This window comes from Canis aureus, chromosome 25, assembly GCF_053574225.1.
Source record: "Canis aureus isolate CA01 chromosome 25, VMU_Caureus_v.1.0, whole genome shotgun sequence".
Classification (NCBI taxonomy): Eukaryota; Metazoa; Chordata; class Mammalia; order Carnivora; family Canidae; genus Canis; species Canis aureus.
Window position 1 is genome coordinate 12,400,434 of NC_135635.1, and position 23,627 is coordinate 12,424,060.

At 38.4% G+C, this 23,627-nt stretch overlaps 1 protein-coding gene across 2 annotated transcripts in view; it reads right to left on the reverse strand.

The window, feature by feature from the left end:
* The window catches only part of PDZRN4 (PDZ domain containing ring finger 4), a 351,649-nt gene that overhangs the window by 59,538 nt on the left and 268,484 nt on the right, over positions 1–23,627 (reverse strand). For both annotated transcript variants that reach the window (XM_077870437.1, XM_077870438.1), the window contains one exon: positions 2,537–2,793. In XM_077870437.1, the coding sequence (XP_077726563.1) occupies positions 2,537–2,793 (257 nt within the window). The remainder of the gene's footprint in view (positions 1–2,536; positions 2,794–23,627) is intronic.

The following is a 23,627-nucleotide window of genomic DNA, read 5'->3' on the forward strand; positions in this document are numbered from 1 at the left end:
TTTGAGAGAGAGAGAAAGAGAGAGAGAGAGAGAGAGAGCACACAAGCAGGATGAGGGGCAGAGGGAGAAGCAGACTCCCCAATGAGCAGAGAGCTCACGTGATCCTGTGACTCCAGGATCATGACCTGAGCCAAAGGTAGACTTTTAACCGACTGAGCCACCCAGGTGCCCCTGGAAAAATATTTTAAATAAATTACAGAAATGCTATAAAATTACTATATGCTGTGATATGGATCTTATACATTACACCATATGAAGGCTAAGTACAGTTTAACAGCAAAGGGCATGAGGGCATCTCTATTTCTAGAAGTCAGTGAAAAAGAGTCAATGCAATTAACCAAGTTGATGGCAGGTGAGACTTCTCTAAGCCTCATCAGGGTGGACATTACTGAAAAACTGGAGTTAGTAGTATAAACTAGCTTCCATATCTCTAGCTCAAAGGTGAGAAAGAGAGACGCAATGCTCCTGGGGCCCTCACACAGTCAATGTAAATATTCTACTAGTACCTTCTCACTGCGACCTATGGCTGTCATCTCCATATAGGGTTAATCAACGTGAACCCTGATAGCGAAAGCAGTATATGCAGTGTCTTGCCTACTGATCTAACAGGTAAACTGTCCTCGCTTAAATTTGGACTGGCTCTGAAAACCCATTTGGGTTGGTAAACCATTAAGCTTGCTGCTTTGGGCATCTGATGCATTTCTCTTGTCTTTCAGTTGTTAAGAAGGGAGCCTTATTCATTCATTCAATAAACATTTATTGTCTACCAGATGCCAGGCCCTATGCCAAGTGCTGGAAATCTATTGGTATACCAAATCCAATTCTTGCCCTATTAATTGAGTAGAGCAGTAAAGTGGGAATGTTAATATAATGTGATACTTCAGGGGAAATATGGAATCTGAGAGCAGATTGGGGTGGATGGGGGGCATCCCTATTGCAGTTCTAGGAAGCTTGCAAGAAGAGGTTGCACTTAAGCTGAGATCTGCAGGACTTATGGAGAGCAATACCAGATACTGGTTAAGAGAATGGGTACTGGGGTCAGACCCCCTCAGGCTCAGAAGCCTAAGTACGTGGCCCTATCACTTTCTTACTATGTGACCTTGGACAATTTACTTAACATCTTCCCTCATCTGTGATGGTAATAATACAGTGTACTACCTCGAAAGATTGTTGTGAGTACTAAACGAGTTAATAAATGTAAAACACTTGGAATATTACCTAAAACATGTCAGATTAGCTAATAAATTTTAGATATTCATTCAAGAGAATGTTTATTGGAAAGCTACTCTGTGTCAGGCTGTACTCATAAATATTATATACTTGTTTGCCTGTGTATTCTCCATCTCCTTCTCTAGAAGGTAGGCACTGACTTTATTTTTGTTCCCAGTTTTATGCCTGGCACCTAGTTCCAGTGCCTGATAAAGAGGGCTACTTAATAAGTAGTGGTTGCATGGATGGAGTCCTAAGCAGATAAGCAGGGCCCCTATTCTCCTAGAGCTTGAAGTCTCAAGGAGTTGTTTCCAAAACATGGCTGTACATTAAAATTGCCTACGGAGATTTCTGAAAAATTTTCAGACTTGAGCCTCACTCTAAAAATGCCTTTCTAATTGGCCTGACATGGGATTCAGGCATTGTATTGACACTGCTTTCAAAATTCCCTGGCGATTCTAATGTATGCATGTAAACCACTGAAATGAACCTAATGAAAGCCACTAGAGTGGCTTGATCAGATCTGTGTTTTATGAAGTGCAGGATGGGTTGTAGTTTAAAGAGACTATTGTTCTTATAAATCAAACTCTCAATAATATTTGAATATTTGCTTAAAAATTCCCAGAACATAATGTATGGGACAAAACATACTTCCTCATAAAACAAAACTGTACAAGTAGGATTACTGGAATAAAATATCTCCAGCTGCCTTTAAATGAGATAAAAATAGGGAAGAAATATTCCTTTAGTAGATCCTTATTTCACAGCTTTACACTTACTCACTGACAGCCAGGATCTTTTGTTTACATCTCAATATATTGGGTAATTGCTTTCTTTGGAGAATTGCACTTTAATTAAATTAATTTCCTCACTTTTCCTTTAAAGAAGAGAAAAGCAAGAGTGAAAGAGAGAGCAGTGACCCACAGAGGAGAATATAGTGCCAACATGCCACTTCTGTGTCAGGCTTAATAAGGTTTTTGGCAGCTTTGGTGAGAAAAGCTATTTCCCTGACCAGTGCTCATGAGTAGCATGAGGCTTTTGATGGCTGGAAATATGAAGACGAACTCATCAGAGCCAGAATTTTTCATTGCTCTTCAGCAAGCATGATTCCTAAAGTGAAGCAACTGTGTAGGTCAGGGAAAATAGCTAGCAGGGCCAGCTGAGAACTAATTGGATATAGACACAGTGGAGACATTTTCCAAACAGAACTGAGAGTCCTGTCTCTGTAATTGTCAACTTGCTAGCATGACTGATTCTCTCCAACACCTCCCTGAAACACTGAATGCCAACAAATAGGGCTTTGGGAGAAATGACAGAAAAAAAATACCTGTCTGAGAGCAGGAATGGACAGACGTCTGGCACTGGAGGGGTAGGTGGCCTCAGTTTGGCCAGAGCCATGATGTGTTCGAAGGTGATGTCTGTCTGAGTGCTGGCGTTCATGAGCTGCACTTCTGGGGCCGTTCCATAGGCTGGTTTACTGAGAGGTGTTCGTCTTAGCACCTGGACCACAATGGGCTCCTTGGCATTTCGAAAAGCTTCCACTGCCTCTTCATGGGTGGCCTTTGAGAGATCCTTCCCATTGACCTGTGAAGATAAAAAGCCATTGCTCATCTTAGAGGAAAGAACAGAGAGGCTGTCATCATAGACTAATAACAGGTGGGGAGGGTAAGTTTAAGCCAGCTCTGACATGAATTCTGTAAAGCAATATTTAATCAGACATTGACATTTATTGAACTCTTCACCAATACGTGGAAGTGAAGATTAGGAAAACAATTGCTTCCTGTTTCATTAGGAAGTACGCTATCAGGATCATTAGTAAAGATTTAAAAGTTTAAATCACACATTGGGCGAGAAAATGCTCACCCAAATCTTCAGATAGGTAGAAATGGTAAGTATATCTTCTTAAAAAATGTTCTATCCACCTCCTGGTGGGATTTTAAAAAATTTTTATTTATTTATTCATGAGAGACACAGAGAGAGAGAGAGGTAGAGGCAGAGGGAGAAGCAGGCCCCCTCAAGGACCCCGATGCGGGACTCAATCCTGGACCCCGGGATCATGCCCTGAGCCGAAGGCAGACGTTCAAACCTTGAGCCACCCAAGCGTCCCTCTTGGTGGGATTTTCAATATTTAATCCAAGCCTCACCAGCCTGAAATCTAATTCTTTGGGTATTGTTGAATTTCTTTCATATTCATCATTTTTTTTTAATCCAAGACAATGTTATTGTCATGTACATTTTATCCTAAATCCTTGCTGTTCAAAGTGTGGTCTGCGGACCAGCAGCATAAGCATGGCATAAGAGATTATTAGAAATGTAGTATCCTGCCCCTATCCTAGACCCACTGAATCAGAATTGGCATATTAACAAGATACCAACTGATTTATATGCTCTTGAAAGGAGCACTGCTCTAAAACATCTCTGAGTATGCTACGTTCTTTGGATCCTCACCTGTTTTAATTTATAACAATTTATGACTCTCCAAGGTAGCCCTGGACATAACAGAGAAGAGGGAACGTTTGCCTTTGCCCTCTACCACTGCTTCTCAGCAGGGCCAAACCACTGGCATTTGGGAGAGAGAAATTTCTTTTTGTGAGACTCTCCCATGCCTAATTATCAAGAGCCAGGGCTGTTTGCTAGCCTTTGTGGTACTCCAAACACTCACACACTTTTCTAAACACCCTTTCCAGTGGCAGTACAGACTGCTCTCAAAGAGCTGTCAATTTATTTCCCTAAAACAGGTCCTGATAACAGAGTTCCTTCGTGGAAGTTGTGTTTTAATAAAGGACTACAGCATGCTGAAATTGCTTCACAGTTCCCACCCTAGATGAATCAATAATGTTGGCTTTTGAAAATAGGAAGAGATACTTGGGGGCATAATACTGTGCTTAAAACCCCTGAAATTATACCATTTCTAGACAACTAAGCCATCTGCCTGTTGGGGAGGCTCTGATAACTGCTATGCACCAACAAATCCTTAGAGATCCCTGGGTGCCTTAAAAAGAAGCAAAGGGAGTTGCTGAGTTGCAGTCATAGAGCGCTTGCTGACATCCAAATGAGCACATTCTCTCTCCCTGAGTAGACAAAGAATATGTGTGTGCTCAGAGCAAGTGTGGGGTGTTTGGGGGTAAATGACACAATGCTAGGTAGAAATCGTCATGTCATGTAGAGACAGGCTTAATGACCTGGAGGAGCTAATTTACTCAATGGGCCCTGAAAGAGTTAATGTGCCTTCAAAAATCGAGCAATTAAGTTTCCTCACCAGCAAAATATGTCCCAGTAGTTCTTGGATCACTAGTATGAAACTCCAGTAGAAGATACGAATGGTTACCTACCTGTGTGCACACACTCATGAATCTATACGTTCTCACTCTGATTCTTTCCTCCATGGACTAACATTGAATATTATTTGTGAATTCTTACACAACCTTGGAATGTCTGGATGGCTCTGGGCATATGGGAGTATGTGAACAAGGGACATCGATGGACATAGTCTTTCATTCCTTGAGCTGTTGGACTACAGCACATTTGGAAAGGGGCCACCACTGTCACCCCTAAGGATGTGTAATCAATGGGTGGCAAGTGAAGTCCAAGAATGGAAAAACACAACCTAAAATCTAGCCCCTCATGTTGGATGGTGTCATTCTTTATGTTTCCTCCTGCGGTCAGTATTTATGAACTCCGGGGTTGTAGAAGATGGTCCAGTGGTAGGTCAGATTGTTCTGCCAAAATCTGTGTGATAGGGAGAAATTGTCCTTTGTCTCCAGGCTTCTGCTTTATGGTGCCCCTTCAGTTTAGTGACTATCCACTCCTGCAAAGTCTTATATCCTTCCCATTCTGCAAAGAATTCTTGGTCATAATCCATTATTGACTACTTAAAACCTACTGGAACATGTCAATATGTTCCCTTTTCCTACACGCCTGGCATTTAAAGTAACCTCTAATAGAAGTAGAATGAAAGAAGACAGTGCCCTTTTTGAAGGACTTCAAGCAATATACGAGGGTAAAAGGAAAAATAATTTGTGGCCAGCGTGTCTTCCAGTCACACATTAAATCCTTCTAATGCATAAATTGTGTGTCATTAAGTAGTGAGCAGACTAATACCATTATTCTATTTCCTCCCCAAGGTGGCTTAGCACCTTGCCTACCACGTAGTCTTGGTATTCCTTTGTTTCTTACTTGTTTTAGTGATTTTTCAAAGCAAGAATAATTTTTAAAAAGTGAGTTCCTTACTGATTATTTCTGCAAAATCCAGAAAAGTATAACAATTTCTGCAGAAACATAAAAATTACTGAAGAGTATTGTAAGCTGTACAATAATTAGTTCTTATTATAATGCTTAGTATATGCAGACAATATTAGCGTTCTTACAGCAAGATCAATAGCTATTGATTCTAAGACCTATACATTCATTCGTTTACAATTTAGCATTTATATGCAAATTTCTTTTTTTTTTTTTTTTTGCTTTAAGGACAATCAAATACAATCTTAAAAAAGGACAGTCAATATAATCTCAAATATCTTACTTCCCCATTGGGAATGCTCTTTTCTTCCAGTTATCATGCAGCTGACCTCTATTTTCATAAGCTATTTAATATCTCTCAAAGTAAAGAAGTCTATGACCTTTAAAGGCTCTACTGTCCCACGTGATCCCTTAGAAAATGTAAGCACTGATGATACAAAACACTTTTTTTTTTCACTTCACTTGAAGTTCATCAACATACTGTTAGCCTACCAAAAAGGTCACCATTTTATAAATTATGCCTTTCACAACAACAAAAAAGAATAGCTTAATTGGAGTTTTCTGGCAATTCCTTTGCTGAGCTATCATCAGTTACAGCTAGGAAGAAGAACATTGGGAGAACATCTGAGGTTTTAAACCTATAGAAAAAAAGTCTGTGGTAAATTAATAAATAAATTAATAGCTAAACCTCATTTTTTTCCAAGTGGCTAATCCTAAACCAACAACACAGTATCTGGTACTCATGGTGCCATATTCTTATCATTCTATTTCTTTTCCATCATATTCTTTCCCTCCTTTCCTTCCCTTGCTTCCTCCTCCCACCCCTCCTTTCTTCCCTCTCTGTCCCAACCTTGCTTTTGTACAACCTACATATCATTTATATTTGTTTTGTGAAATGAGACAGGAGATAGAGAAGCCCTCTCTTAAAGGTGTTCCATATAATATAGGCAGTCATGGGTATAGGCTCAAAATGTTCTAGGTGCCTACTAAAAGGAGAGAAGCAAAAGTGCCAAAAGAGTAACAGGGACATTAATGTTCAGGAGGAAAAACTGGATAAAAAGGGTTGGGAGCAACACTGATGGGGAGAGAGGAGAAATAACTTGAAAATTAAAGGAGAAATATGCAAAATGGGGTTTGAGTTTGAAGTTGGCAGAGGGTTTCAAAAAGGCTGACAATTTGATTTAAGCATGGCATAGAGAAAGACACTTTTTTTTTTTTAGAGAAAGACACTTTTTTAAAAAAGATTTTATTTATTCATGAGAGACACAGAGAGAGAGAGAGGCAGAGACATAGGCAGAGGGAGAAGCAGGCTCCAGTGGGGAGCCTGATGTGGGACTTGATCCCAGGACACTGGGATCATGACCTGAGCCATAGGCAGATGCTCAGCCACTGAGCCACCCTGATGCCCCAAGAAAGAGACTTTTTAGTGAAGCTGTTGTTGAATGGTGCAGGTGAGCGGTTAGATGTCATAATAAACACGGAAGTCTATGATATGATTCCCTCTATCAATCTAACATATGGCATTTTAGTAACTGGTCAAAATTGATTTGGTTCTGCTACTACCGAGCAACAAGAGTATAGCAGCTAGAGTATAACTGCAAAGACTCATGGGCTCACTATTTGACCAGGGGCTAGCAGTCCCAAAGTGGGATGACTAGACTCTCCAAAGGTGACTGAGCCACCCGATTTGAGATTAATGAGAAACCAGAGCATTATGCACCTCAAGAGGTTATCAGAATTGGCCACAGCATAAGAAAGGAAAAGAAGATGCCAATGGTAAAAGTTCTAGGATAAATAGTTTGTCCTCCTAACAACTAAATTTGGAACTGGAAGCAAGTGGAAGGAATAGCCTTAATCATGTCAAACTTGAAGTATTTTTAAGACACTCAGATGAACTAATGAACGGATGACTGGTGACTAAATGAAAAACTGATCATAGGAAACTATCCTCTGGGAAGGATTCCCTCTTACCCCAGCACTTACAGGTTGATAAGTTGAAAACTATACAGATATGGAAAAACCAGTGTCTTGTTTCTAAAAAGTTATTTTCTGTTTTATCGATAGGGATAAGTGGATAGGAGGAAAGTAGTCATTTTTCAGCAATCAATGCAAAAGAAGTACGAATACATTTGTTGTGGCAGATGGGCTAATTAATCCATAAGCAACTTGTGAATGTTAAGTAAAGAATATAGCTTTTCATATGTAAACCATATCACGGCAATGTTTGATGAGGCTTCTGTTTAACGAACAATCTACCCTTTTGGATAAACTGCAAAATCTGGGCCACTTGTCAGCAACCTCCCCAGAGTGATTGGTGGCCTCAGCTTGGATATGAGCTACACTCCTTTGATTATTCCTCCAAATCCAGCCACATGCGAAATTTTCTTGAGTATCAGAAAACAAACAGGCTTTTCTTTTTTTTCCTTTTGAAGTGCAAACAAGTGCACGAATAACCAAGTCACCCTGGTGAGTTGCCATTTCTGGAGTCAGCTGTTTGGGAATGATGAGGGTTTCCAAACCTCTGTTTCCTCTTATGAAAAGGCCTTTTATGCATCTGTGCCTTTCATAGGAGAAGACATAGAAAAATACTCAATAGAAGTATAGAATACCAAAGACTATGTGCAATCGATATGGCCCAATTTCAAGTTGAAAAGAAGTATAAAGTACTTGAATATTATTTGCTTTTATGTTTACAAAATTTTTATTCATTCATTCGTCATTCATTCTCAGCTTTACTGAGGTATAGATGACAAGGAAAATTGTAAGATATTTAACATCTACATCATGTTGATTTGATAAATGTGTATGTCATTAAATGATTCTGAACATCTACTTAACATATCCATCATTTTACATATTGATTAATTAGTTTTTTTGGTAAGAACATTTAAGTTCTACTCTCTTTGCAAATTCCAATGATATAATACAGGGTTATAGTATTATAACTATAACTATAACTATAATACAGGGTTATAGTATGACTATAGTCACCATGATTTACATTTAGATCTCAAGAGCCGAGCAGTATAATTCTGGTTGGGCATGGCAGTTTATAAGATCTACCCCTTTCACCAATAAATGCAGGATTGATTTTGATTAAAGTCCCCATAATGATGCCGGTCAAATTCTCTACCTGATAATTAGGGAGGTGTTGTAAAAACATGTTTTAGTAACATTTTATAGAAGGAGGAAACAATATTTAAATTACTGCTAAAATGTTTGGTATGGAAGAAACTTAAAAAATCTAAACCCTAGAGACATTAAATCACTTGTCATATATAATTTATAAATACATGTTAAGGATTTTAAGCAAAAAAAATTTCTAAACTTGGTATGTTTGCTTCCATTGGTCATCTGTCATATAAATTAAGAACAGCACAGTATAAAAATATTTATAGTGAAAAAAACACAGAGAATAAGAACTATGCAAAATTATATGAAGAAAACCTAGTAAAAGATTGACTTAAATTAGTTTTGACCTCTTTTTAATGTTATTAATGAGCAAAATAATCACTGGCGGGTTTGTGATAATTATGTAATTTCAGAGGATAAGAATACAAAAGAATGTTAGATTGCCTTAAACCAAAAGTCTGTGTAGTACAGTGTTCTGTTTTGAAAGTGCTATTATTGGATTTTTGGAAGAGAATAAATATGTAATTATCACATCTGATATAATGAGCGGAGTTACCAAGAGTGATCCTAGGGCTCCTTTTGGCTTATTTGGACCATGAGGGTAGCTTCATTGCCCTGGTGTGTGGGTGTTACAGCTTTCCTTGAGCTCCAAAGCCTCCCAAAGGCTGGGCAACTGGCTTTCCCAGCCAAATGGAAGTAACTACCTTCTAACCTAGACATTCTTCACCTCTTACAGTCTGTTTCCTTACTAATAATGTTCCCAAGAGAAGAGAGAGCAGCAGTGGCGGAGGGCGGGAGTGGAGGTCTGTATCCTCCCCTGGAATACAGACCTAATGCATGTTCAATGGTGTGGGGCCTCTGCATGACTCCCTGTGCTGCTCACTCCTGACTTGTATGTTTTCCTAATAAAGACTGTTGCCTACCTATACAACTTGTGACATTGTAGGATTTGCCCTTAATAACCTTTGTGTGACATGATACACATTTACAACCTAAAAAATTGAATATATCAAAAATGCTTATATATGTAGTAATGAATTGCAGACCCCCAGTAACCAAAGGAGGTATTTAGAAAGTCTGTTGTTACGTATAACTGATTGTGACACTGAGGTCACTACAGTAGGGCACTATGCTAGTTCCTGATCCTTTTTACAGCATACTTTGATGGGGAGGTGTTCCTGAATGCAAGCAAGACTCCTCTTCAACTTTTCTAATTAAGATATTATAGACTCATTCTTTGTGAATTTGTCTTTTTTAAAAAAGATTTTATTTATTTATTCATGAGAGAGAGAGAGAGAGAGGCAGAAACACAGGCAGAGGGAGAAGCAGGCTCCATGCAGGGAGCCCGATGTGGGACTCGATCCCGGGACTCTATCCCAGAACTCCAAGATTACGCCCTAGGCTGAAGGCAGGCGCTAAACCGCTGAGCCACCCAGGGATCCCCTATCAGAACTATTCTTGAACAAATTTATAAACTTGGTTATTGGAAATCTTGGTGATGCATCGTTCATAATTGCTTTTTCCTTTGATTATCTTTTTAAAAAAATTTTTAAAGATTTTATTTATTTATTCATGAGACACACACACACACACACACACACACACACAGAGGCAGAGACACAGGCAGCGGGAGAAGCAGGCTCCATGCAGGGAGCCCAACGTAGGATTTGACCCTGGGACTACAGGATCAGGCACTGGGCTGAAAGTGGCGCTAAACCGCTGAGCCACCTGGGCTGCCCTATCTTTTCTTTTCTTTTTTTTTTAAGATTTTATTTATTTATTCATGAGAGACACAGGCAGAGGGAGAAGCAGGCCCCATGCAGGAAGCATGTGGGACTCAATCCAGGGACTCCAGGATCAGGCCCTGGGCTGAAGGTGGCGCTAAACTGCTGAGCCACCTGAGCTGCCCCCCTTGGATTATCTTTTATTTCTTTTTTTTTGTATCCCCTTTTTCTGTATCTTCTGTTTCTTTCATGATGCTCATTGCTACCTCCTTCTCTTAGTCTAAGCTTTCCCATTTGGAAGTGTTTATTTATATAAATTTATTCCTGTTATTAAAGAACAGGTCATATGTTTCAATTCTTACTGAAGGAAATAAATTGAAATACATACAACATAGTTTTATTCACCTCTTTATAAATACATTTATTTTCCTTCATGTAAATGAAAGAAATGGGGGTATCTGCTCTTTGGCACATGAGCTGGTGGTTCTTGGTTTGTCCATCAGATGCACGGTCTACTCTTTTTTGCCCAGTTCAGAGCTCTGAGACGCTGACCACTGTATACTGCATCACTAGGCTCCCTGCTTTATGTATTTTGTTTGGTTCAGTTAATGGTAAGAGAGCTAGTAGTCTGTGTCTTTATCCAGGCCCCTGGCTTTCAGGACACCAGATCTTGCTAGGTTGTGTTCACATCTCTCGTTCACTTTCCCCTTTCAAGTCTATGGGCAGTAAGGACTTCCTTTCTATTGCAATTCTCTACATTTTTTTTTTTTTCACTCTGCTCACACCTCCTGTAAGTTGCTACCTCATTAAACTCACTTCAATTAAATCCTTCGAATGCATCTTCCATTTCCTTCTGGGACCCTGCCTAATGCAACAAGACATAAACTCTTCTGATTTAAAGAATAACAACAAAAATAAGGCAAAAGCTAAAACTTATCATCTTTGCAAAGTAAGTTCACTATCAAAATTAGTTGCATCAAAGATAATAACTAATTTTTTTGATTTAGCAGAAACTTCATTTTTAAGGGAGAATGAAAGCACAACTTTTATTGATATCATAGAGCAATTTTAAAGTATTCACATATTTGATGTGCATGGTTATTTCATAGAATACCCTTCAGTCGGTCTTTGTCTAGTGTTTGGTTTTGTATTTTTGGGCCTAAAAGTGGCATTGTGTCTTTCTCAGTCTATCCTATTAGGAAGCAAGTAATATGGATTTGTCTTTACTGGTGAGGTTAACCTTGAGGACTTCACGAAAATGAGAGGGTGAGGGGTAGTGGAAGGGAGAGAATGAATCTAAACCAAATGTAACATAATGTTAAAATTGGGGAACCCAGATGAATGGTATTTGGGAATTCTTTGTACTATTCTTGCAACTTTTTGATAAGCCTGAAATTATGCTGAAATAAATGTTTCAAAATCCTGTTGTATTTGTTATTAGCTAAAAACAGTCACGCTGGAATCACTTAGAGTTAAAAATAAAAGGAATTGTTGGACACAGAGCTTCTTCAGAGTTTGTTTCTAGATTTGCATATTGTTAGAGAAACAAATTCCCCCTCTGTACCGAATGTCTTTTTTTTCTTGTGCATGTGCATGCACGCACACACAGACATACACACACATCCCTACAGCAAAAAACACAGATTGGTATCACCAACTTTATCATTGTCATAACAATTCATCTACTGAATATCACCTGAAATCCTGTTCTCCTCCAAGCTGAGCTATTTAAAAAGATAGATGGTTGCCTTCTGGCTAATTGTGGGAGCTCTTTCATTACTATAAAAAGACTTTTTATATCTCAAGTGACTCTATAAGCAGTGAATAATGACTTGAAGTCTTTGGAGAAGAGTCCACTGATAAAATAGTAGGATAACAACTACTTACTGACCTTTTACTTCCTAAGATAATACTAAGCCGATGTAGCTGATTATTAATAAACCTATCCATTGAGTTTTGACATATCAGATCCAAGTATGTTAAACTTAATGAGAAATTCTCATGCAGACATAAAATTTTCTGCAATGGGCCTAAGGGTGTAAAGACAAGGCATATATAGGACAAATGTTTTTAAAATGAACTTAAATTATTTCATTGGGAAAAACTTCACCATAATTAAATGACTCAGATTTTCTTTTAAAACATTACTATAAACAGCATCAGTAACTGAGGACTGAGCAGTTCATCTTTTATGTCCACTGAAAAAAAGGAAATGTGCTCTTAGCCTCTGGGCAAGATCTCTTGGTCCCATTTTTGTTTGTTTGTTATTAGAGCATATTTGGATATCAAGAATATAACCTTGGGTCTCGGTCACACTAGCAAGATGCCAAAGAAGTACCAAAAATAACCATTTGTTAAATGAAATGAATAAAAGTGTTCCACACAGTTACTAATAAGGGACTAAGGCGACAGTGGGTTATTATAACACGGTATCTGTCATAAGAACATCAAAGATGCCAACAACATCTTCACCAGAGTTTTGCTGTACCCTATCTATAAAAGCGATCCCTATTTAAATGCTTCCATGTAGAAAAACATTGAGCGACAAGAAACCAACAGTTTTGTTCAATGCTATAGTTTAAAGGCCCCAAAACATGTTTGGCACATACTCGATACTCAATAAACATGTGTTAAATTTTCAAATATTTCTCTATCAAAATCCACATTAAAACAAATGTGATTGTATTTGTCATTAAAGTTATCTGTGTTTACATGCAAACTGCTTTCCTTTCACTCCCACCTCCATTCTGTAGCCCAGTTACCCATATTATTCCATTTACTTAAATATATTGTATAAATTGAGGAGCATACAAAGGCAAGCCTCACTCATAAGCTCTGCTCACAAGCCCCACCCATCTGCCAAAGTTGTAGTACCTAAGAACATGATGCAGGGTGCGTGCAGAACTGGGACCTAAACAATTTTCAATATGAGCTGTGTCACTTTGAGTAAGTTATTTAAACTCTCTGAACCTCAGTTTCTTCATCTAGAAGAGGAGATGCTAATGCCCCTCACAGAGTTGTGGAGAGAATCAAATCAATAATACAGCAAAGGCAGCTAACAGAGTGCTATCATGTTGAGCCTTCCTTCCTTCCCTTTCCTTTCTTCCTTCCTTCCTTCCTAACTCTTGAGTAATGGAGACTAGGTGATTCTCTGGGGATACAAGTTAATACCTGTGCTTAGAGTCCTGGCAGTGGCAACAACAATAATACCAGTTAGCATTGAGTGAGAATTCATAATGTGCGGAACTGGGTGAGGCACTTGGCTTATATGTTCTCAATCACACCCAGGAACAGTCATGTAAGGTAAGGATTTTCTCCCTATTTGACAGTTGTGGAAGCTGAGGTCAGAAAGTGTAATAGGCTGAGCAAGGGAAGGCACCTGCCCTTCACAACTTGTTAGAGAAAAACTATATCTATATCTATCTATATCTATATCTATCTATATAACTGCAAGCAAACTTGGAAAGAGGTGAAATAAAGGTAGTCACAGTGTTCTAGGGGAGAACCAAGAGCTGACTATGTCCAGGAGTAGAGAGATCTAATATTTGACTTGGGTCTTAAAAGATGAAGAGTTTCATAAGTTGCAAAGATGGGAGAAAAGCAAGGAAACTCAGGGTAAAGGCATGAAAGAGCAAGTCTGCTGGGAACCAAAGAGAGATTTGGTGTGACTGAGTATGGGGGATTTGAGTAAATGTCTGGCAAAGAGGTGGGAAAGAAGGTGCTGACAGAGGTCCCAATGTCTTCAATGGGTCAGGGTAAAGTACTTGTTTTAAACAACTGCTTTCATTGGAAAAGTAGCAAAATCTCATTTTTGTTTCGGGAAGATAACTCTGAAGGCTGTGGTAGAATACAACTGAGTGGAAGTAGGGAAACCATTTAGGAAGTTACCAGGAAATCAGTGTCTGGATTAAGACCAGGAGAGCATGGACAGTCCAACTGGAAGAGGATGGACAGAGTTATAAAACAGTGTTCTGATCCTTTCAATGATACCTATTCCAATGAAACCTATCAGATTAGCAGATTGTCTACCACAGCCTAGCCTCGGTTTCTATTCCAATTAATTAAATCCACACTGTAAGGAAATACCAGTTGTAGAAGTTGAATTTAAAGTAGAAAGCCATAAAGATATTCCAAGTAGATATCACCTGTCCCCTATAGACCTATATTTTCTTAGAGCTCAAAAACGACCTCTTCCAATGTTCTGAAACTCTTTCTGGCTAGAATCCACCCAGCCAAGTGGGTAACTGTCTTACCACGCGCACACACACACACACACACACACACACACTCACACTCACAAACTCAAGCCCAAACACCTTTATATTTCCTAGGGTCTTCTACCTGAAGCATTGATAGCTTTGCATGGAAGAAAACCTTAGAAAGATACTTTACCCACGTGAATACACAGGAATTTTAGAAGATAGGGATTAAGATTTTATTTATTTATTCATGATAGACATAGAGAGAGTGAGAGGCAGAGACACAGGCAGAGGGAGAAGCAGGCTCCATGCTGGGAGCCCGACGCGGGACTCGATCCCCGGACTCCAGGATCGCACCCTGGGCCAAAGGCAGGCATTAAACCACTGAGCCACCCAGGGATCTCCATGAAGACAGGGACTGACAGAAGAAAGTAGAACTTGCATGATATATAACATTCTCTTTCAATATCAGCATCTCTCACTTAGTGCCTGGAACATGAAAGGTATTTTATACCAGTTTGAAAGGACAGGACAAAATCTGAACAAAGCCGTCAAGCAAGGAGAAGCAGGGGGTTTAAATCATTTTCAACAATCAATTCTGCCATTTGAATTCATTCTGACACTTGTTGAGCTCAGTCAATGACATGAAACTACAGGAAAAAGGCCAGATCCCCAGGGAAATTTGCAAGCTTCTACATCCGCAAATAAAGCCACCTGAACTTGTGCCCATAACCTTTCTAACACCATGCTTCCAACTTCCTCAAATTTATAGGCTTTGAAAAGAAATATTTTGTTGAATATTAACAATAAAAAGGTTGCTGCCTAAGGCAAAAGATGAAATAAATGTATTTAAAATAGTAACCGATGCTATTTTATATCAAATAGGTGGAATCTGCACCAGGCATTTTCCTGACATGGTTGTCTCGAAGTCGCACCTTGAAATGAATAATAAAGACCACTGCAGTAATGACAATTTGTTGAATGCTTACTATTTACTGCATACTGTACTCAGTACTACCTGCTACTGGAGGTGGAAAAATATTATCATACTCATCCTATAGATAAAGAAACTAAACCTTAACAGGTTGGGGCACCTGGGTGGCTCACTGGTTGAGTGTCTGCCTTTGGCTCAGGTTGTGATCCTGGGGTCCTAGGATCAAGTCTTGCATCGGGCTCCCCAACAGGGAGCCTGCCTCTCCCTCTGCCTATGTCTCTGCTTCTCTCTCTGTGTCTCTCATGAATAAATTTAAAAAAATCTTAAAAAAAAACCTTAACAGGTTAAGCAATTTGTTCAAGATTATGCTGAATATTAAGTTAAAAAAAGAAGAATTTTCTACAAATTCCTATTAATTATTTTTAAACATCAATGGGAGTGTTAGCATAGAAGCTCTAAAAATTGGACAAGAAGATTGGTTGGAAATTTATTCTTCTATTTTGTTTTAGTAAATAGCTCATAAGATTCAAATTAAGTAGTGAATGAACTGCAGGCATGCATGATTATGGATAACTGTCTTAACTTATGTCCCCTGGACAAGAAAACTCCAGGTGAAAAGTGAAATAAGGGTTTCTGCAAAATGAGTAGGCTGGAGAGGATGATATCCAATGTCCTCCTCAGTTCTAAAAAATCTATAAACTGCATTCATGAACATGAATAAGCACTATTCCTTATACAATCCCAGATGTTACTTAAAACTTTGGTAAAAAGAATCCCCCTTCTGCTTTTTTTTTTTCTGTAAGTGAATCAGGTAAAGCTCAGACAAGGAGGTGACTCCAGAGCCTGTCAATCTGTTACTGAACTTTTAAGAAACCATAAGAGACTCTTAACTCTAGGAAACAAACTGAGGGTTGCTGGATGGGAGGTGGGTGGGGGAGATGGGGTAACTGGGTGATGGGAATTAAGGAAGCACATGATGTAATGAGCACTGTGTGTTATATGCAAGTGATGAATCACTAAATTCCACCTCTGAAACTAGTACTACACTGTATGTTAACTAACTTGAATTTAAATCTTGAAAGAAAAAAAAAAGGTCTCCAGTTTAAGGCCCACTGTTGCTCACGTGCAATGTGATACTGTTAATGCCTCACAACAGTTCAGCAGCCTCTGAGTAGTGGACACAATCACAAGTGATTCAAACAGAAAGAACTGCAAAATAGCAGCTGGGCTAGTAGGGAGAGTGGGAACCAACTCCAGGCCTTAGGGCTGAGTCATGTATGAAAAATTAGACGATAGTATTTGGGGACACTTTTTGAAAACTGTTTCACGTGGCTCTATGTCTTCTCCTTCTGGAAGCAAATAAGACAGAGAAATAGAGTGAATGTAACTCTGCAGATAGAGTCATCAGATTTTTTAAATGCAAATTGCCACAAACACTTTTCTACACTAGTACTGTTGACTTTATTTCCCTTTGTTTAGAAGAGTGGAGAAAAGGGGCAAATTTTTATAAATTTAGTTCCTCAAACAATTAACATCTGTATGCTTTTGAAATAATTTTCAGCAAATAAAACAATCCTGCAAAGTCCCAGTAAAAGCTCTCCATTGTTCCATGTCTGCACAAATTACCTTGCATCTCCGATGATTTTATGTACATTTAATCACTAAAGATTAATTACATGGCATACGGAAATCAGTGAAACACTGAAGAGATAACTTCAGTTTAAGTGCACATGCAGCTAACTTGTGGCTTTTTAAAACAATTTTAATTAAAAGTACTAGAAGAATCATCGGGCTGAAAATATTAGGAGCTCTGGGATGGATGAGCTTAGCATAGCTAATTAATTGTATATTTAATCAAAGCAGCCTTTGGCTGTAATTAATAATCTATTTTCCTCTGGTAATAAATATTGTAGTTCTGTAAAACAGAATTTATAATTTCCAGAATGCCATATGCACAGAGGAGTGGGACAGAAAACAAGCATTTCCACACTAGCTTTCAAGCCGAGGCTGATTTTGTTTATTTAGAGAGGATGTTGTCTATATCTCTTTCATTTGTTTTAAATGTCATCTCACGGTGGCAGCTTACAAATTGCAATCCCAGAGTGACTTGGACATTTCAAAGGGGTAAAGAATAATTCAAAAAGAGTCTCTAGTAGAATTCTAAGTGAAATCTGATTTTTCTTGCTCCACAAAGATCTCATACTTCAGAGGATCTTAAGTAGCTCTATCTGAATATGAATGCTAGGATGGTAGTCTCAAGTCTCTTGGCTTTAAACAGTTCCTTCCTTCATTTCCTTTTCAATGGCAGAGAATCAGATTTCTACCACCTGCAACCCGGTAATATGCACAAATCACAGAGCCAAGTTGGAATACCTTCTTCCTTATGATAGTGCCTTATGAGTACCAACACACACACACACACACACACACACACACACACACACACACACACATCCTCTCTGCTCTTCAAGATTCCATAGTATATTTTTGTTCTTATGACACTTTCATTGATTTCTGAGAGAAACTCTCTAACAAAAGGTAGTCATCTGCTTTTCATATGATCTAAGATTGCTTTCTTCTTATAAGCAAGATTTAAATTCCAAGAGTTTTGCACATAAAGGAGATACCATAATAAATTAACAGATAACACATTAAATTAATGTAGGTTTTTCCTATCTTTTAAGGATGTTTGAGTATGTGAAAATTAACTATTAGTTTGCCATTGCTGTTTTTTATGTTTGAGATTTTCACAGTAGCATGAAGGAGTTACAGGTTGCTGAATGAGGTCTTTAACTCAAAATACATTTTTAAGATCATAGAGAACACACATTTTTGTATGCATCTGATACAATAGCTTGATGTACTAATCAATTCATAGCATACGTTCCATTTTTCTGGAGTTATGTGGTCTTCATATGAATATGTATGAAAGAAATATATGCATTAGGTTATTAAAATTATATCAAGCGAAAATATTTTATTCAGACTATACTGGGCATTAATAAATGTCTGGGAACCAGATAAAGAAGAGAATATAACACAGAGATAAAAATTTGCCACTATTGATATTATATGATCAAAAGTAGTTTTTATTAAATAGATTATGACATCTGCAAGGCTTAATCAGTGTATAATATAACATGCAATTTCCAATGAGAACAAAAGTGTTAAGGACAATTTTTTAAAATGATAAGATAGTTTTTTTCTTGGGGTGCCTGGGTGGTTCAATCGCTTAAGTGTCTACCTTCGGCTCAAGTCATGATCTCAGGGTCCTGGGATTGAGCCCCACACCAGGCTCCCTGCTCAGCAGGGAGTCTGCTTCTCTCTCTCCCTCTGCCCTTCCTCCTGCTCCTGTTCTCTCTTTCCCTCAAGTAAATAAAGTCTTTAAAAAAAAAAAAAGATAGTTTTTTTCTTTTTAGAATTGTGACTAGTTAGTAACTCCTGACACGGGCCTTCTCTATGTCCTACTAAATTATCTATGAAGGCACAGGGAAGAAAAGTACACCTGGACAGTGAAAGACAGCATCCACAGTTCCTTTACTTGCTCTAATTTTCACAGAACTTTCCATTTGCTGCTTGAACCAAACTAACAATTTAAGACAACTCTCTCTGATGATGCGTATGGTACTGGGATGACATGGGCATGCAGGTGTGTGTTGATTTAATAGTCATCAACTGGTTTCATGGAAAAGTAAAGTGGTAGACATGCTGCTCACTCTGTAGGGAAATCTCAGAGACCCTGGCAGTGCCCATAGTTGTCCTGAAACATTCTGTGCCATTCATAGTACAAAAGCCCACCCTACTCTATCCTTCTCGGACCCTCAGAAGGTTATTCTAATAATTTAGACCTGAGGTATATCCTTTCGGGGCTGAGAAGATGGATTCTGAGAGGTGTGATCCCACCAATAGATAGGTGGTGGGGATTTCTTGAAATGTGTGGGGAAGATATACACAGCAGAAGTTCCAAGTAGAGGATCTTAGAGATGGTACATTCCTGAAGAAAGGAGACTCTAGTGACTCTGGTGAACTAATGAGATGATGTGGGGCTGGAACATATGGACTACAGCTGTGAACCCAGAGAAGGTACCATTTTGAGAGTCTGGGATGCTTAAACAGCATATGAAAAGATATTGATTGATACACCATTATAATACACAAAGGCAGAGTAAAACATAAAGGGAAAGTATGAATGCTCAGCCCTGGGTTTGATTCCAAGCTCTACCTCTTATCAGCCGTGTGACTTCAGACTGATCACCTGACTTTGAACATTGATTTCTTCATCTAACATTGGTGACAATAATGTTCTACAACAACTTTAAAAGTTGTTACGACAAAGTGATGAAAAAATATATAAAAAGTAATCAATATGTGAGATAGAGTAGGAATTCAACAAAAATATGGAAACTAAAAAAATATGGAAACTATATACAATACTTTATTATCAACATGGCGTTTAAAAGAGTTCTTTAGGGATGCCTGGGTAGCTTAGTGGTTGAGCGTCTGCCTTTGGCTCAGAGCGTGATACTGGAATCCTGGGATTGAGTCCCGCATCAGGCTCCCTGCAGGGAGCCTGCTTCTCCCACTGCCTATGTCTCTGCCTCTCTCTGTGTTTCTCATGAATAAATCAATAAAATCTTTAAAAAAATGATTTTATTTATTTATTTTGAGAGAAGGAGAGAGAGAGACAGAGAGAGCACAAGTGGGGGAGGGGAGGATCAGAGAGAGTGGGAGAAGCAGACTCCCCACTGAGCAGGGAGCCTGTCACAGGGCTCAATCTCAGGACCTTGAGACCATGACCTGAGCCAAAGGCAGATGCTTAACTGACTGAGTCACCCAGATTCCCCAATTTAGTGCTTTTAGAATGGATTCAAAATTATGTTTCTCTCTGTGTTTCTCATGAATAAATAAATAAAAATCTTAAAAAAAATGAAATAAAACAGTTCTTTATCCAGTGTTTATCAGTAAGTGATAATTACAGCGTATTTAGACTTGTTGGGAAAGCATGCTTGTGAGATTTAGGGATGGAACAAATTTGAAAAGTAAAACCTATACACAATATGAGCATTGGATTAGTTGTCAGAGAACTTAAAAAATCCTCATTCTAGACTATTTGTTACCACTGTAGACTTGCAGAGTCACGTAAGCTCTGGAAACAAACTTTAGTTCATAATAAGTTTCAAACACATGTGAAGTCATTACAGACGAGGGGGGTTAGTGCTTGATATTCACAATCTATTTAGCAATTTATAAATCGATTGCCTCAGCAACATTTATCTCACTGCTCACAGGAGATTTAAGTATTACTCACATCTTAAATAAGAGGTAAATATTGGTTTAATTGATTTTTACCAAGGTCATACAACAAGTGTTAAATCTGGGATTAGAAGCCTTGACTGGCTCTCAGAATTCTTATTATACCACCATGAAACATCTCTCTGTTTTCATCTTATTGCCTGGATTAATTAACCACTGTATAGGATACAGAAAATGGCTGTCAGTTTAAATTCAAATACTATGTTCTCAGCAAAAATACGTATCAAAGAAGGCAATAATAACAAGATGGAGTCTATTATTGAGTCTCAAGTTCTGATAAGTATTGTTGAGTTAACTGGAAACCAGAGTATACAACTATTGGCTGAACTTGGCCCTTGAGAAATATTCAATTTGGTAATTTTTTTAAAGCTGAGGATTATGGGTAATTGATGTCACTGTGAAACTTTCACTAATTTCCTAGACTTATCGAATGGCAGCTTCACAAAGTAAGAGTTCTATGTTGAAGAGGAAGAATGTTAGTAAATTATCCAAAATTTATGAAGTCTAAGTCTTTCAAAATAAAACAAAATAATACATTTAGGCAATGGTGAGTTGACTTCCTCTCGTTGCTTGAATTAGACACTATGTGTAAACTGCTAAGATTCCAATCATGGAGGGAAGTTCTATCCACATCTACTGCTTCCTTACCCCCACAATTACTCTAATACAAGATGCACAGAGAGGGGCAGCTGCTAGAAATCATCTCTAAGGTGATCAGATGCTGCATAGCACACCTCAGGCTTGGGTTTCTCAACAGTGGATCCCCCAGCATCTGAGGCTGGACATCTCTGTCATGGGGGACCATCTTACGTGTTGACTATACTCAGTAGCCTCCCTGGGTTACACCCTGATCGATGCTGGGAACATCCTCATACACACCACCACCAACTTGTGACAACTTAAAATGTCTTCAGACACTGCCATTCGTATAGAGGGTGAGGTCACGTTCAGCTGAGAACCATCGTTTTAGGGTTCATTTCAATGGTGTAAGGTTAAAGAACACTGGCTGTCACAGGGACCTGGGTTTATTATGAAAGAGTGGAAACATCGCAGGACATAGAACTTGAAGATGGAAATTAACATCTGTTTCATGGATTATGGATTGTTTTTCCCTTTTTAACTATATATATAGTCTTACCTTAAGAGCAAAAAAAAATGGACCTGGAATATATCTAAATAAAATAGCAAGCAATATTATTAAACAGGGCTCTAATTACATTTGATTTATTCTGCTAGGCAGGAATAAAAGTGTGATTATCAGAGTTCTTCACTATGGCTTTGTCCTCACGTGGAGCCTCTGAAGCTGTCACTTGCCCATCTTTTGCCCTATTCTTTTTTTTTTTTTAAGATTTTATTTATTTATTCATGAGAGATAGAGAGAGAGAGAGAGAGAGAGAGAGGCAGAGACATAGGCAGAGAGAGAAGCAGGCTCCATGCAGGGAGCCCAATGTGGGACTCGATCCTGTGACTCGGGGATCACACCCTGAGCCAAAGGCAGAGGCTCAACTGCTGAACCACCCACGTGCACCTCCCATCAGTTATTCTATGTTGGATTTTTAAAGCTGTCATTAAAATGGAATAATCATGCTATGTTGGAGATGGCCATATGACAAGGACAGAGAAGACAAGGATCCCTGGATTCCAGAAAACCTGCTGTGTGGTTATTCTAATAAATACTGTGTTTGAATTATTTTCCTGTATTAATCTTATTTTCTATTTTTTTTTATTTTCTATTTTTTATTGAATTTATAATATCCTCTAAATTTACTTAAGTTTTGCATATCGTCCTCAAGTAGGGAGGCCTACCTAGGTTGATAATAGGCACCTGGATAAATAATGGCCTAAGCATTGTTGATATGAATTTAAAAATTGTTTGACACTCCATACTCTCCTTCTTGAAATGCTCTGCTCCATGTTGATTATCTGAACACTTCACTGCTTAGCTGACTTGGAGCAGGATTTAGAATGCTAGATAAAGGAATGGAGAAAGGATGATGGAATATACTTTTGCAGGACTAAAAGGCTGTGAAACATCACCAGATTAACAATAATACCTTGTAACATTTGTTCTGGAAATAGTACTTAACTATTCGGAGCTTTTGACATGGCTGCATATGGTTATTTTGGATGCTGATAGAAAGAAACACAGCAGACTCATTTCTTATTCATTCATTCACATGTAATATATTTCTTTCTACGATTCAAAAAGATATATACATATGTATTTTCTAAACGGGTATAAAAGTCAATTACTATGTTTATCCAACAAGGAACTGCTTTCTCAACTTTAGAACTCCCATTTGAGAAAAGTCTCACCTCTTAGCAAGTAGACATTCTCCATCCTACTTCATTAGGGTGGTGAACATGATACAGTAAAGGCTGATGAAATGTGACGAAACCTGTGCTTTGTCTACACCAGTTGCTTCCACTGAGATTTTATTTGCTAGATACCAGGGCTTCAGATATTTCTACTGGATGTCAAGAGATAAACCTTATGAATTATACTACAGTGTTGGCATATAGTCCAATATGTAAATACATATTTTGTATAATTAGCTAATTTTTGGAAACCATCACATTCTTAGAGTTCACAACATCAAACATTTTAACACATATAGTTGAGGTGCCCTGCTTATACTATTTCAAGTTCTAGGTCTAGTTAGAGTTGGTTACAGTAGAATAAAGGGCAAATGATGTTATTAAAACTCAAAGCTAAGAATTATAATTTAAAATATAATTAGATGTTGGGTCCTTTCTAGTGTGTAATGTTATGCCTCTGTCAAAGCACTGGGAATACTAATTAAAACAAAAAGAGGGATCCCTGGGTGGCGCAGCGGTTTGGCGCCTGCCTTTGGCCCAGGGCGCGATCCTGGAGAC